The sequence below is a fragment of the Halictus rubicundus genome, chromosome 4, assembly GCF_050948215.1.
Source record: "Halictus rubicundus isolate RS-2024b chromosome 4, iyHalRubi1_principal, whole genome shotgun sequence".
Lineage (NCBI taxonomy): Eukaryota > Metazoa > Arthropoda > Insecta > Hymenoptera > Halictidae > Halictus > Halictus rubicundus.
The window spans coordinates 1,953,703-1,968,030 of record NC_135152.1 but is presented as its reverse complement, the minus strand read 5'-3'; the positions used below and the strand labels follow the sequence as shown (position 1 = coordinate 1,968,030).

The following is a 14,328-nucleotide window of genomic DNA, read 5'->3' as shown; positions in this document are numbered from 1 at the left end:
CTCCAGCTCGAGGGGGATCAGTCCCGACATCACCATCGCCGTCGCGTATGAAATGGTGCGGTACCCCCGCACGATGCCTATGGCCAGCCTGCGTTCGATGCGACGCAGCAGCGACCGTGTGCCGCCACTACGCCCCCTAGCCAAGACATCGCGCGCCCATACAGGGGCTCCGTACAGGACCAAAACTCGCACCACCACCGCGAACAGACGACGCACCCGTCCACAGGGTCCCCCGAGATTCGGGAGAAGGCGACCGAGCGTAGCGGTCGCCCTCTCCGCCCGGGGCGCCAGCGACTCAAGGTGGCGGTCAAAACGCCACCGGCCGTCAAGCTCGAGTCCCAGGTACCGCATCTGGGACCCGACCTTGACCATCCCCTCCCCCACGCAGATCCAGCACTGGGGAGGCGCCGCCAACCGGGCCGAGCGGAGAAACCACATGGCCCTGGTTTTCTCGACGGACACCTCTAGGCCCAGCGACCGGATCGCGCGCATCGCGCGCCACGCGCCGCGCTCCGCCAGGCAGATGGCCTCCTTCGCATACCTCCCGGTGGCCAATACCAGCGTGTCGTCGGCGTAACACGTCAGGCTGACCCCGGGAGGCATCTCCTCCCGCAGGACGCGATCGTACGCAAGATTCCACAGCAACGGGCCCAACACCGAGCCCTGCGGAACCCCGCGCACGACGCCCCTGCGCACCATCCCGTACCGGCCGGGATACTCTATACCCCTGTCGGAGAGATAGCTCCCGATCACCCTTCTGAGATACAGAGGCACCCGGTGGAAGACCAGGGCCTCCATTATCCGATCCCAGGGGACGGTGTTGAACGCGTTAGCGATATCCAAGGATATCGCCAACGCAACACCGCCCCCCCCCCCTCGTACAGGCCTCCGAGAGAGCCCTCACCCGCCGAATAGCGTCGACGGTGGAGAGACCCTCCCGGAAGCCGAATTGAACCCCGCTCAGATCGGGGACCCCTCCCGCCAACAGGTGCCGGACGAGGCGTCCAACGAGTACGCGCTCGAACAACTTCCCCGCCTCGTCCAGCAGACAAATTGGCCGGTACCCTGAGGGCGAGTCCCGGGACTTGTCCCCCTTCGGAAGGAGGACCAACCTGCCCAGCTTCCACTCCGTGGGGAACACCCCCTCCCTCAGACAGCCGTTGTACAGCTGCCGGAGTTCGGCGGCGAGTCCCCCCTCCAGGGCCAAGACCAACGCGCGGCCCGGCACCCCGTCCGGGCCCGGGGCCTTGCGGCCCACCCGCCGCGCCCAGGCCATCGCCTCGCCCAGCTCGCCGGCCGACACCTCCCACTCTGCGGACCAGGAGAGAGGCTCCTGTTCCCAATGGGAGCGGCGCAGTTGTCCCCCCTCTCGCGGGAAGAGGGACGCCACCACTCCCTCGAGCAGGTGGGGGTCCATCGACTCCGTCACCGGAGGCGCCCACGCGCGCAGCTTGTTCATGACAAGCTTGTACGGGCGCCCCCATGGATCGGAGTCCACCATGCCGACGAGCTCCGACCACGCGTCGGCCTTGGCCCGTGCGATAGCCCTGCGGAGAACCCCGAGCGCGGCTCGTTACTCCCCGCCGAGCCTCGCCGTCGCCTCCTCGTCGTCGCGCCTCCTACGCGCTCGGCCGTACCGACGCCGCGCGGCATTGCAGGCACGCCGGAGCTCCGCAATGCCGGCGGACCACCAGTACGCCGCCCTCCTGGGGGCGAACCGGCTGCGGGGCATGGCGGTGTCGCACACCGCCGTCATTACCTCCCGCAGCCGCCTCGCCCCTTGCGCAGGCGCCAGCTCGGACAGGGCCGGCCCCGTCCATGTCGCCGCGGCTACCGCGACCCCGAACGCGTCCGCGTCCAGCCGCTTCAAGGCCCATCGCGGCCGTCGGTCCCCCCGGCCCGGCCGGGAATCCCGCGCGTGGAGGGTGGGCCACACGTCCATGACGATGGGCGTATGGTGTGACGCAATCTCTATCTCCTCGGCCACCCTCCATCCCGACACCCGGCGCACGGCCGAGGGAGTCCCCCATGTCAGGTCGACAATCGAGACCCCCTGCGGACGCACGCACGTCGGCGTGGATCCCCGGTTAATCAACCGGACATCCAGGCCGGCCGCCCAGGTTAACACCTCGCTACCCCTAGTGGTCGTCCTGGGACTCCCCCACGATACCGCGTGGGCATTGAAGTCTCCCAAAACGAGAACCGGGCGGGCGCTGCACCGCGTGATGCAGCTGTTCAGCCCACCCAGGAACCCCCGAAATTGATCGAGGCCACAGCTCGGCGAGATGTAGATCCCGACAACCGCGATGTCCCCCCATTGCACCGCCACGAATCCCTCGCCCCGCTCCAGAAGGGAGACCGACGGGGACCCGGGGCGGCTTCCCGCCACTATTACTACGGAGCCGATCTCGTCCCCCACCCAGAAGGGGTGTTCGGGGATTGCGTACGGCTCCGCCGCAACTGCCAGCCCAGCCCCCCACTCGCGCACGGCTTGGACAAACAGGTCCTGTGCCGCGCGCGAGTGGTTGAGGTTCGCCTGCAGAACCGGAGTAGGATTAAAAGTACCTACTCTAACATGGGCTCTGCAGAGTCCCCTCCCTGGGAGGGCCGGGCCCCCGGCGCCGTCTGCGGCCGCTGCGCGGATGCAGCCCCAGACGTGCCCTTCTCTTTCGTCGCCGCGCGGCCCCTCTTGGGAGCCGGGGCACACGCTTTGGCCCCGAATCTATGGCCCGATGGTCTCCCCAGGTCCGCGCAGAGCGGACACCTGGGGGCGGCCTTGCAGGCCGAAGCCCGGTGCTCCGCCGCCCCGCAGAGGTAGCACAACGTCCCTACTAGCCCCTCTCTACCACCTTTACCCTCCGCCTTTTCCCTACACCTCTCTTTCACACACAACTTTCACTCAGTATCTCACACTCTGCACTCTCCTTCGCAACCGGAAGCGGAAGTCCGATTTAAGACCTAAGTAAATTAATCCTATTATCTCCAACAAATTCAAGACGTTTGGGTCAATTTTAAGAAGCTATAAAGAGTGTACGAATATTTTCTACACCGGCCGCATATTACCGAAATAATCCTATTTCTTAGGGCTTGAATCTACACTTCCTTCATACTCTCTTTCATCATTTCCAAATTAAACGAATCCTCTACTTTCTCGCGATGTCCATAGAGCAATGACAGTTAATGTTTCCAACAATTTATATTTCATTAATTCATAACGGTGTTAAATCCAGTGGCGGTCGCACATCTATGTGCATGGTATAAAGACGTGGTATAAAATCGTCGGCCGTCCAAGAATAATTTTAATTTCGCTATTTTTTAAAGTGTCACCATTTTTGGGGAGTCTATCGTTAGGTCTGCCTATGCCCATCTCAGCCGCGCCCCCAGTCCCAGTGTTTTGGTTTCGACGTCACACGCTACATAGTATGTGTGACGGCTGTAGCCAATATTTCGACCGTAGCCAGAAATGCGTGTGAAACGAGGCCTGCCTCTTCCACTCTGATCCAATCAGCCACGCATTCGTACCTATACTCTGTACAACGAGACGGTTCAAAGTTATGGCCCCAACGACGTCGGGGCGACGTCGGAAAGATTTCGAGCACGAAGACCAATTCTCGACCAGCAAATTTCTAACCCGTGTTCTTGAATCTGGCCGCCCAAACAACTTCGGCATCTTGCCTGTCTCGTTTGGAGCGACCTTATACCGACACTCTTTTGACATATTTGAAATAAAGAAATATAATACTTGGAATTGCTAATGGCTCAAATGAATCAATACTATTTTTATTTGCAAACAGCAATATGGAAATAAAGGTGGGAAATAAATTATTTCGAATAGCTATTTCTCCTTTTAATTAAAATTTTCCCAGGTCTGCCTAAGGGTCAATATAGTGAGCTCAGAGTTTCGGGACGAATAAGAGTCGACCCATACAAGACGGGTCTCACCGTGCCTGGGAACGGGGCACGTTTTCCCTATGCCATACAGAGTTGGCCGTGTTCGAAGGCGACTTGAGAGGCGCTCAAGATTTCACCGATGATGATGACCTATCAACCGAATATCAATGGATTTTTCGATGTTTTAAAAATTTTTGCTTTTACAGACGCGTAAACAGGGCCCGCTCTAGCGGTTACGACGCCCCGGGCAAAAAAACAAATTGCCGCCCCTTTTTAAGCACTAAGCACCGCGCTGAACAAAATGACCTTTTTTTTTTAGCAAAATTGTCTGGCAAGGGTAGTCTGAAATTTTCTATTAATTGAATATTTAAAACATCATTATTTTTCTCACACTTACAGCCAAAATTGCGCCCCTATATTTCGATATTTTGCTGCTCCTTACGAATATATATATATATTTTTTAAATAACGGTACATATATTTTTTGTAAATAAAAATAAAATCGTTTTATTTAAATTTTAATAAAAGTATATATTTAGAAAGAAACATATAACATAACATGACATAACACAAACATATAATTAAACATATAATTTTTAACATCGAATATGTTAAAATTACTAAAAACATTTTTTTCTGACTTTTAGTTCAGCAAACTTTTTTATTACATTTTTTAAATTTACTTTATCAACAATTTCATGTTCAATTGTCAAAATGGCCAAACTATTGAGACGATTTTCTGTACTAGTCGAACGTAAATAGTTCTTAATTAGTTTTAACATGGAGAAACTCCTTTCGCCACTTGCAACAGTTACTGGTATCGTTAGCAATATTCTCAAAGCAATACTAAGGTTTGGAGCAAAATTTAACTTTGAAATTAAGCTTAGTACATTGCTTGGGCTTTCTTTTTTGCCCAAAAGCGCAGATACTACTGAAATTTCCTCTGCTAATTCTACCCCGTTTATGTCTACAGAATCACCATCAGTTAAAATACATTCTAAATTCTTACAGTGTTTTAGTAGAATTTCTTTGGACATGGTATTTAAATCGTATATGTTATATAAGAATTGAAAATAGTTACTGTGATTACTAAGTAGTTCAAATCTAGTATCTAGTGAATTTAGTGCTCGATCGATTGTCTTTTTCTTTTGGATCTGTGATGGGTTCATCTCGTGCTTCGTATGAGAAGTTCCTTTTTCTTCTTCTAACGCGGTGTCGTGTTATTGTTGATCCAAAATTAGCCTCCACATCAATTTCGGTAGCAAGTTCTTTTGCATCAACAATAGTTTCATTGAAGGACGAATCCGATCGAAGCTTCTTAAAAAATATTTTGCAGTTTTCTAAAAGATCAAGTGCAGAGGCTACATCAAAATTTTTTGTTTGCATCAACTTGCTTATCGGATTAATGGAATTTAATATTCTATGCCAAATAACTATTGAACACAAAAATTTAAATTGTTTAATACAATTTAATAAACCCGAAGCTTCATCTCTTATTAAATAATCAATTGCTTGGTTTTCGGAAATGCTTAGCAAGGCGTCGTATACATCTCCCAAATGGAATCTCAAAGGCTTTAAAGCCTCTATTCTGCTCTCCCATCTCGTGTCACTCAATGGTTTCAAAGTTAAACCTTGAACATGTTTTAAAAGTACTGCCCATCGAAAAGTAGATGCCGAAAAAAATAAATATATTTTTTGGACTATGTTGAAGAAATTAGCGGCTTCCAAGGATGCTTTTGCCATCATTAACAACAAGATTAAGAGAGTGGCTACTACACGGAACATAGAATGCTCGCGAATTATATTGTTTAATTCTAGATTGCACTCCTGCTTTATCGCCCCTCATATTGGACCCGTTGTCGTATCCCTGCCCTCTGATGTCTTGCAAATTTAAACCCAAGTCATTAAGGATGCAACGAGACACATGTGTCTCGTTGCGAGCCGAGTTGTACCTTAGCCCGCACCAATCACCGGTGCGGGCCAGCCGCGCGCCAATCCGCGAAACCGGCCCGGGCGCGGACCAATCGACGTGCGCCGAAGGCTCGCGAACGAGCACACGAGGTCCGCGCTCGGGCTATAAAGATCGCGACGGAACCAGCCGAAGCCGGAGTTGGTCTGGAGCAGCTCTCGGGTGAACACCCGGGCCCAGATCCTCTCGCAGCCGCGCCAACTCGTGCTAGCCGCGGTTTACGATCGGGCAAACACGACGAGGCGCTGGAATCGGCAGAGCGTAAGTGGGTTTACGTCCCCTACGCGAAACCGAGACCGCGACCAGGATTCTGGGAGGCAGTCGTTCACCGGCCTGCTCTTTTCAGAGCACCGAGGATACGACACTCCGGACCGTCATCCCCACCGCCTGGGCCTGTTCCCGCCTCCCGCTCTCCCCTCGGGGATCCAGCGTCGCGCTCCGCACGTTAGTCGACGATCGGCCGCAGCAGCGAGCGGAGCTCGCCTCTCGGTATACTACCGGAGACGAGCGCCCTCGCCGGTTTCGGGCCGTAGGCATTAGGTTTACGTCTGTGCCTACGTGCCCGAGCCGCGGCCGGGCGGAGGCGACGGGTGGGGGGTTCCGCGGATTCCTAACCCTCTCCTCTCCGCGCCCGCGTGCCTAGCCACCAGGAAACGAAGCCGATCCACTCTCGTTCGCTGGGCAGCGGTGCAGATACCATCTCGAGGATCGGGAGAGCTCGGGACCGCACCGAAAGCGCCCGACTCAGGACCGCGTTAGCGAGCACGGCTCACCCGCGCTCCCCGCGCGCCGCGTTCTCGATACACGCCGCGACCGTAACCGAACCGCGCCGAGAGCGCCCGACTCAGGACCGCGTTAGCGAGCACGGCTCCCCGCGCTCCCCGCGCACCGCGTTCTCGATACACGCCGCGACCGTAACCGAACCGCGCCGAGAGCGCCCGACTCAGGACCGCGTTAGCGAGCACGGCTCCCCGCGCTCCCCGCGCACCGCGTTCTCGATACACGCCGCGACCGTACCCGAACCGCGCCGAGGACGTCCGACGGCAGGCACCGATCCCGCGAGCGCGTCTCGCCCGCGTCGAATATTTCCCGCGTACGAACAAGACCGAAGACCGTGCCGGCGTCCCGCGGTTGCGATAGGCTAGTTCTAGTGAATAATTAACATAAGATACTCGCGTCGGAATCCACCGTTACGGTCTATTTATTTTTGGTTATTAGGCCACCGGCCATCAGCAGCTCACCGCCGGACCGTCTGGGAATCCGAGCGGATAAGCCGCATACCACGTCACGGTGCCTGTTATTATTTGATCAAGTTTATTCTTTTGTTTTGTTCATTAAACCACGTCTTCCGATTAATAAGTCGAGTTTATTCTTTTGTTCTTTAAACCACGTTTCTTTTCGATTAATAAATCAGTTTTCTTTCACCAATACGGCCTGAGTTACTAGACCACTTCCCTCTCCCTCCCCGCCGAACCCTGGTCGCTGAGCGAATCTAGGGGAGGGACCGCGCGCCTCGCTCGCGCCTCCACGCAAGCGAGACGCTACCGTTACAAGTTCTCTAATTATAATATCAGACATTTGTTTTCCTGTGGATCTTTCTACTGGTAAAAAGCCTAAAAAGCTTTCATTGATTTTAATTTCAACATCAGCGTCAAATTTATTGATTGAAACATATCTGATTATAAGAGTCATTTGCTCTACCTTACTAATGTCAGGAGTGCAGTCTAAAATTATGGAAATATATTTGGATTTTTTTATTTCATCAATAATATGACTTTACACTTTGATACAGCAGATCTATTATCTCGTTTTGTATATTTTTCCCGAGATAGTGAGCTTTAGTCTCTTCTTTTTTGAGCACTCTACGGACGTGCTCTTCCATAATGGGATCAAATTCAGATTGCAACTCAACTATTTTTAAGAAATTACCGTTGTTATACTCAAACAACTTGTCGCTTGTACCTTGAAAAGCCAGACTACTTTTACTAAGTGTCGCGATTGCGGCCTTGGCGTGCTGTTAATCGCAATTTTTATATAATTTAAGTTTGTATTACGCGCCCCAAAAATGTATCGGCGCGTGCGAGCGCTACCGATTCCGCGAGCGAACCACGAACCACCGCGCCGCGGTTCGGCGCTCAGTCTTCTAACGATCGTCTTACCACGTGCGCGATCGTCTTACCACGTGCGCGTTCTCCGCCGCTATACCACGTTGGTCCGCTCATTAAAGGTCGACGACCATTCTATCGTATCCTCCGGATTTTCTTTGTCTCCGTACTTCTTCTCCAATTACGAGCTAAACGTGCGCGCCCGCGACGGCAATCTCTTGCACACGAGTGAGAGTTCCGCGAGCCGTACTCTTGCCCGAGCTATTCCGCCGCGAAATTTCTATCTCGCTCGCGTGCGAACATTGGTCCTTCGAGCCGGATTTCTGCGGGTTACGCGCCGAGCCGTGCCTTTAGGAGCACTTGAAATCGAATAGTCGATTTTCTAAAAGGTGAAGTGAGACCTCCAGTGACTCTAAACGTACAGTTTTCTGTAAATTACTCGCTAAAATTCGCCGCTTACGCGAACACGTGGCTCGTCATACGCAGCGGTATCGCGCCATTGTCTCGAGTCCTCGCGTCCTTTCAGTAAACACTCTTCGCGTGTGTAACTGTGTGCGTGTTCGACACGGCTCCGGAACGGGGTTTTTTCTACATTGACTCTTGTGTAGCCGACTTGTACCCGTTACATCGATCGTTCTAGAATCCGACGGTTTTGAACAATGAGCGAATTCGAGCGGGTTGTGGAGCGACAAGAGCTCATCGGAAAATACATTTTGAACTTTTGGACAAACGTGCAGAAGAGTGCGAAAGGCAAGCGCGACGTGTTCTACTTCGCGAATTGCGAGCAAAGACTCGAACGCTATTGGTCAGACTTTTACGAGGGAAATTTTAAAGTAAATAGTTTCCCGGACGCGGCCAAATCCAACTATGTCCTCGAGGATCGGTTTTCCACCGTCGAGGAGTCCTATGCGGAAACTTCCGCCCGGATCCAAGCGGAAATGGCGGCGTTGGAGTCGCCCTCTACATCCTCTCAGCCGAGCACGAGTGCCGCTCCGGAACAGGCGCCTCAGGACACGACTCCACTGCCGACGATTTCTCTTCCGAAGTTTTCGGGAGATCCGACTCAGTGGACGCACTTAAAGGATCGATTCACGGTACTCGTGCACGATCGACCAAGGTTATCTAAGGGCATAAAACTACAGCATCTCCTGGCGTGCCTTCAAGGCCCTGCGCTTCGTCTATTGAGTAATATTAAAGTGGAGGATGGCAACTATGATACCGCCTGGAACAAGCTGCATAAGCGGTACGGCCACAAGCGCCAGTTACTCTCTGTGCAGCTACGGGCCCTCCTATCGTTGCCTCGCGTTACCAAAGGTACCGCCGACGAATTGACGGAGCTCATCGACCGAGTGGATGCTGCCGTGCGAGCCTTGCGACAACTCAATCGCCCGACGGAGCTCTGGGACGACTGGTTCGTTCAGCTTATCGCCGACCAGCTGGATGAAGGAACTCGATTGGAGTGGGAAACTTCGCTCCCTGATCTGGAGGTATATGCAACGTACAGTCAAATTATTGAGTTCCTGGAAGCTCGAGCTCATGCTCTGCGTACTGCCGCTCCGCCTCCGCATGCTCGGAAGTCCCTCGGCCCGACGAAAGCCACACCAGCGAAGAGCCACGCTGTCAGCTCCCTCCAGGCCACTTCGGAGTCCTCTGACAGGCCGACCAGGAGCTGCTTGCTCTGTCAAGCAGGCCACTTCTTCTCGTACTGCCCTCGGTTCCGTAGGAAGTCCGCCGTCCAGCGCCAAGAATTGGTGAGACAATTGAATTTATGTCAGAATTGCTTCAAGGTTGGTCATAAGATGGCAGACTGCACGTCATCGAATTCGTGCCGTGTTTGTCAATCGCGCCACCACACGATGATCCACGGAGCTTTCCAGTCGAACGATGCCGATGGTGCCGAACGGGTGAACGCTTCGCACGGAAGACGCACTCCGAACGTTCTCGCCGCTGAGTTCGTGCCCTCTTCCTCCTCCATGGCTGCCAACACGACTGACGTTGCTGTTACGTCCTCCGCCGTGGTGTACCTTGAGTCGTCGACGGGTCACCGAATCATGGCGCGAGCTCTCTTGGACTCTGGCTCGGACGAGTCATTTGTGACGGAGCGGGTGGCCCAATTGCTTCACCTCAAGCGAACTCCGCTCATACGAGCCATCCGCGGGTTCGGCGGGGTAAGTGCAGGGGTTTCTAAGAGCAACGTCACTCTTACGCTCGTTTCCAGAGAGGATCCCTCCTTCCGGCTGACTTTCGACGCCCTGACTGCTCCAAAGCTGACTTCCGTCCTCCCACGGCAAGACTTGGACACTGAGTCGTGGCCTCATCTCCGCGATTTAAGCCTCGCCGACCCCTGGTTTAATCAGGCTGCTTCCGTGGACGTTATCCTCGGCGCTCACGTCTTCGGCGAGATCCTCAGCGGTGCCATCCGAGGTCCGGCCGGCTCTCCATCAGCCTACAAAACTGCTCTGGGCTGGGTGATAACCGGGCAGGCGCGGGCCCCCGCGAAACCGGGCCGTCACTCGACCGCGCTTCCTACTTGTGCTGCGGAGTCCGATTTTGATCTTCACCAGTTGCTGAGGAGATTTTGGGAAGTAGAGGAGTCTACGTCGCCGAAGCTCTTGTCCCCAGAAGAGGAATATTGCGAGCAGCTGTTCCGGGAGACGGTGACGCGAGACTCCACTGGTCGCTACTCGGTGAGCCTGCCAATAAAGGACAACGCCCAGATAGGCGGTACGCGGAAGCAGGCTGTTAGAATCCTTCATTCTAACGAACGTCGGCACCGAACGAATCCTGCGGTCCGTCCGGCTTATGTAGGTTTCATGAGGGAATATCTGTCCTTAGGTCACATGGAGCCCGTACCCTCCTCGCCACCGGACTCCTCAACTCGGGTCTGCTACTTGCCGCACCACGCGGTCTTCAAGAAGAGCGATCCGTCACGAAAAATCCGAGTCGTCTTCAACGCCTCTGCGCGCGACGACCACGGGAATTCTTTAAATGATTGGCTGTTGCCCGGACCGAAGTTGCAGCCGCTGCTTTGGGCCATTGTTGCTCGATGGCGATTACACCGCATAGCCTTCACTGCCGATGTGGTAAAGATGTTCCGGCAAATTCGAGTTCGTCCCTCTGATTGCGATCTGCAGCGAATCGTATGGCGAGCTTCTCCCGAGGAAGACGTACAGGACTATCGTCTGCTCACGGTGACCTACGGCACCTCTTCGGCTCCCTTTCTGGCCCTCCGCGTGCTCCAGCAATTGGCAATGGACGAAGGGCATCGCTTCCCGAAGGGGGCCCTGGCTCTCCGACGGAACACCTATGTCGACGACATCTTCACGGGCGCCGACTCCCTAGAAGAAGCCACGCGCATCCAGCGGGAACTCCTGGGTCTGGCCAAGGCGGGCGGTTTCGACCTCGCAAAGTTTGCCTCCAATTCGGAGCACCTCGCTCTCGCTCGACAAAGCTTCGTGGATATGACCGAAGGAGCCCTGAAATACGAGCAGGGCGTATCGGCCCTAGGACTTCGCTGGAACCCAACCTCAGATTGCCTGTGCTTCAGCGTCTCGGATTCGCCATTGCCTGAGGCTCCTACGAAGAGAATGGTCCTATCCGATGCTGCTAAGCTCTTCGATCCAGTAGGCTGGTTGGCTCCCGTCCTCGTCTCGGCAAAAATCCTGATGCAAAACCTCTGGTTGAGGGGGATTGGCTGGGACGACTTGCTCCCCTCGGAGCTCGCTTCCTGCTGGCGAACTTGGAGGGCTCATCTCCCTCGGCTTCGGGAACTGCAGATTCCTCGATGGGTCAACTACTCTCCTCATGACACCTATCAAATCCACGGCTTCCGCGATGCTTCAGAACGAGCGTATGCGGCCACCACCTATCTCCGCTCCCGGTCGCCTGAAGGCATCGTACATTGTCACTTGCTGCGCGCGAGAACTAAAGTGGCCCCGGTGAAAACTGTCACTATTCCCCGGTTGGAACTTTGCGCAGCAGCACTGCTAGCCGAACTGGTCCCGGAAATTGTTGCCGAAATGGGTTTGACGCACTGCCCGATACATCTTTGGACTGATTCGCAGGTCACCTTAGCCTGGATCCGAGGCCATCCCTCGCGCTGGAAACCGTTTGTGGCCAACCGTGTCTCGCAAATGCTCTCTGCTGTCCCCGACGGACACTGGCACCACGTCGGCTCGAAACACAATCCGGCAGACGGGGCTTCTCGAGGTGTCTCGCCGATGGAACTTCTACACTTAGACCTCTGGTGGCACGGTCCGTCCTGGCTCCTGCAGGATCCGAGTGCATGGCCCATTGTCGACTGTCCGAGCGCTCCTGAGGCGGAATCAGAAGCTCGAAGGAGTGTCACCGTCCTCGTTGCCCAAGAGTCATTCCTCGATGGGTTGCTCGGTCGATACTCTTCTCGTACACGCCTAATACGTGTGACTACCTACCTACGTAGGGTGACTCCTTGTAATCGGCGACCAGATAAACCACCGTGGCTCTCAGCCCGTGAACTGCGCGCCAGTCTTGCCTTTTGGGTCCGCCACGTACAAGGATCGCACTTTGAGCTGGAGCTTGGCGCCCTCCGCACAGGACAACCGATCTCTGGCAAAAGTTCTATTGCCCGGCTCACTCCGTTTCTGGACGAGGATGGACTTCTACGCGTTGGAGGACGGATAGACAACGCACCGCTCCCTTTCGACGAGCGCCATCCCATCATCCTGCCGAAGGACAGCCATCTGACTCAGCTGATAGTGGCTCAGGCACACCTGGACACTCTGCACGGCGGACCACAACTTTCCCTGAGTCACATCCTACGCCGCTTCTGGATTCTCAGGGCTCGGGACCTTATTAAGCGTACCCTGTCTCGCTGCAGCAAATGTGCCCGCCTGAGAGCGAGCCCAGCCACGCAGCTTATGGGGCAGCTGCCAAGCTCCCGGGTGATCCCTGCGAGGCCGTTCCTGAACTCCGGGGTCGATTATGCGGGGCCTCTTCGGATCCGTTGTGCCCCAGGCCGGGGACGGAAGTCCTACAAGGGTTATTTGTGTCTGTTTGTCTGTCTTGCGAGTAGAGCCGTCCACATTGAGGTTGTTTCAGATCTCACCTCCGAAGCCTTCCTTGCCGCTTTTCGCCGCTTCGTTTCACGCCGAGGACGCGTTGCCACTCTACTAAGCGACAATGGCACAACCTTCAAGGGCGCTGACGCAGAACTACGGGCGCTGTTCCAGGCTTCGTCTGCCTTTTACAAGCAGAACGCTGAATTGCTGGCTAACGACGGGACGTCCTGGGAGTTCATACCTCCGTACGCACCTCATTTCGGCGGACTGTGGGAGGCGGGCGTGAAGTCGGTCAAGTACCATCTCCGACGAGTTATTGGTGAAACAACCTTGACCTTCGAGGAGCTGTATACAGTCACCTGTCAAATTGAGGCCTGCCTCAATTCCCGACCACTGTATGCGCTCTCTTCTGATCCTCACGACCTCACCGCGCTCACTCCTGGTCATTTGTTAATAGGCTCTTCCCTAACGGCTATCCCCGAGCCTGCCTCACTGAGTCAGCCTCCTCCCCTCAAGCGCTGGCACCTTCTGTCGCACATTCGAGACTGTTTTTGGCGTCGGTGGTCTCATGAATTCGTTCATCACCAGTTTCAGCGCAAGAAATGGTCGATGAAGACACGGGGCCTCAAAGCGGGAGACCTGGTGTTGATCAAGGAGGATTTGCTCCCCGCGACCAAGTGGAAATTGGGACGCATCACCCAGACTTACCCGGGGACTGACGGCCTCTCTCGTGTCGCTCAGCTACGCACCGCATCGGGGACCATCACCCGACCTTTCGCCAAATTGTGCCTGCTGCCAATGTCGACAGCCGCCTCGTAACTGCAGGCATCATGGTGGGCGGAAGAACACCAAGCGTCCCCTGCACTGAACCCGATTGGTTTCCACCCGACCTTTTGATTGAAATCCTGAATGGGCAGCGAGCGCCCTCGTCAAACTATCCACTTGCGCGAGCGAACCCCCAACTGTTCACTTTTCGTCACCACGAGGCGGGCGGCATGTCGCGATTGCGGCCTTGGCGTGCTGTTAATCGAAATTTTTATATAATTTAAGTTTGTATTACGCGCCCCAAAAATGTATCGGCGCGTGCGAGCGCTACCGATTCCGCGAGCGAACCACGAACCACCGCGCCGCGGTTCGGCGCTCAGTCTTCTAACGATCGTCTTACCACGTGCGCGATCGTCTTACCACGTGCGCGTTCTCCGCCGCTATACCACGTTGGTCCGCTCATTAAAGGTCGACGACCATTCTATCGTATCCTCCGGATTTTCTTTGTCTCCGTACTTCTTCTCCAATTACGAGCTAAACGTGCGCGCCCGCGACGGCA

At 54.8% G+C, this 14,328-nt stretch overlaps 1 protein-coding gene across 1 annotated transcript; it reads left to right on the top strand.

Annotated features, from left to right (window-relative positions):
- The first annotated feature begins 8,624 nt into the window (after positions 1 to 8,624).
- Positions 8,625 to 13,823, top strand: LOC143353832 (uncharacterized). The gene has a single exon (XM_076787440.1). It carries the CDS (start codon positions 8,625 to 8,627, stop codon positions 13,821 to 13,823), a length of 5,199 nt encoding a protein of 1,732 aa, XP_076643555.1.
- Positions 13,824 to 14,328: the final 505 nt, after the last annotated feature.

Excerpts from the sequence above, each read along its gene's own strand:
- LOC143353832 (XM_076787440.1), top strand. The coding sequence starts at position 8,625 with ATGAGCGAATTCGAGCGGGTTGTGGAGCGACAAGAGCTCATCGGAAAA.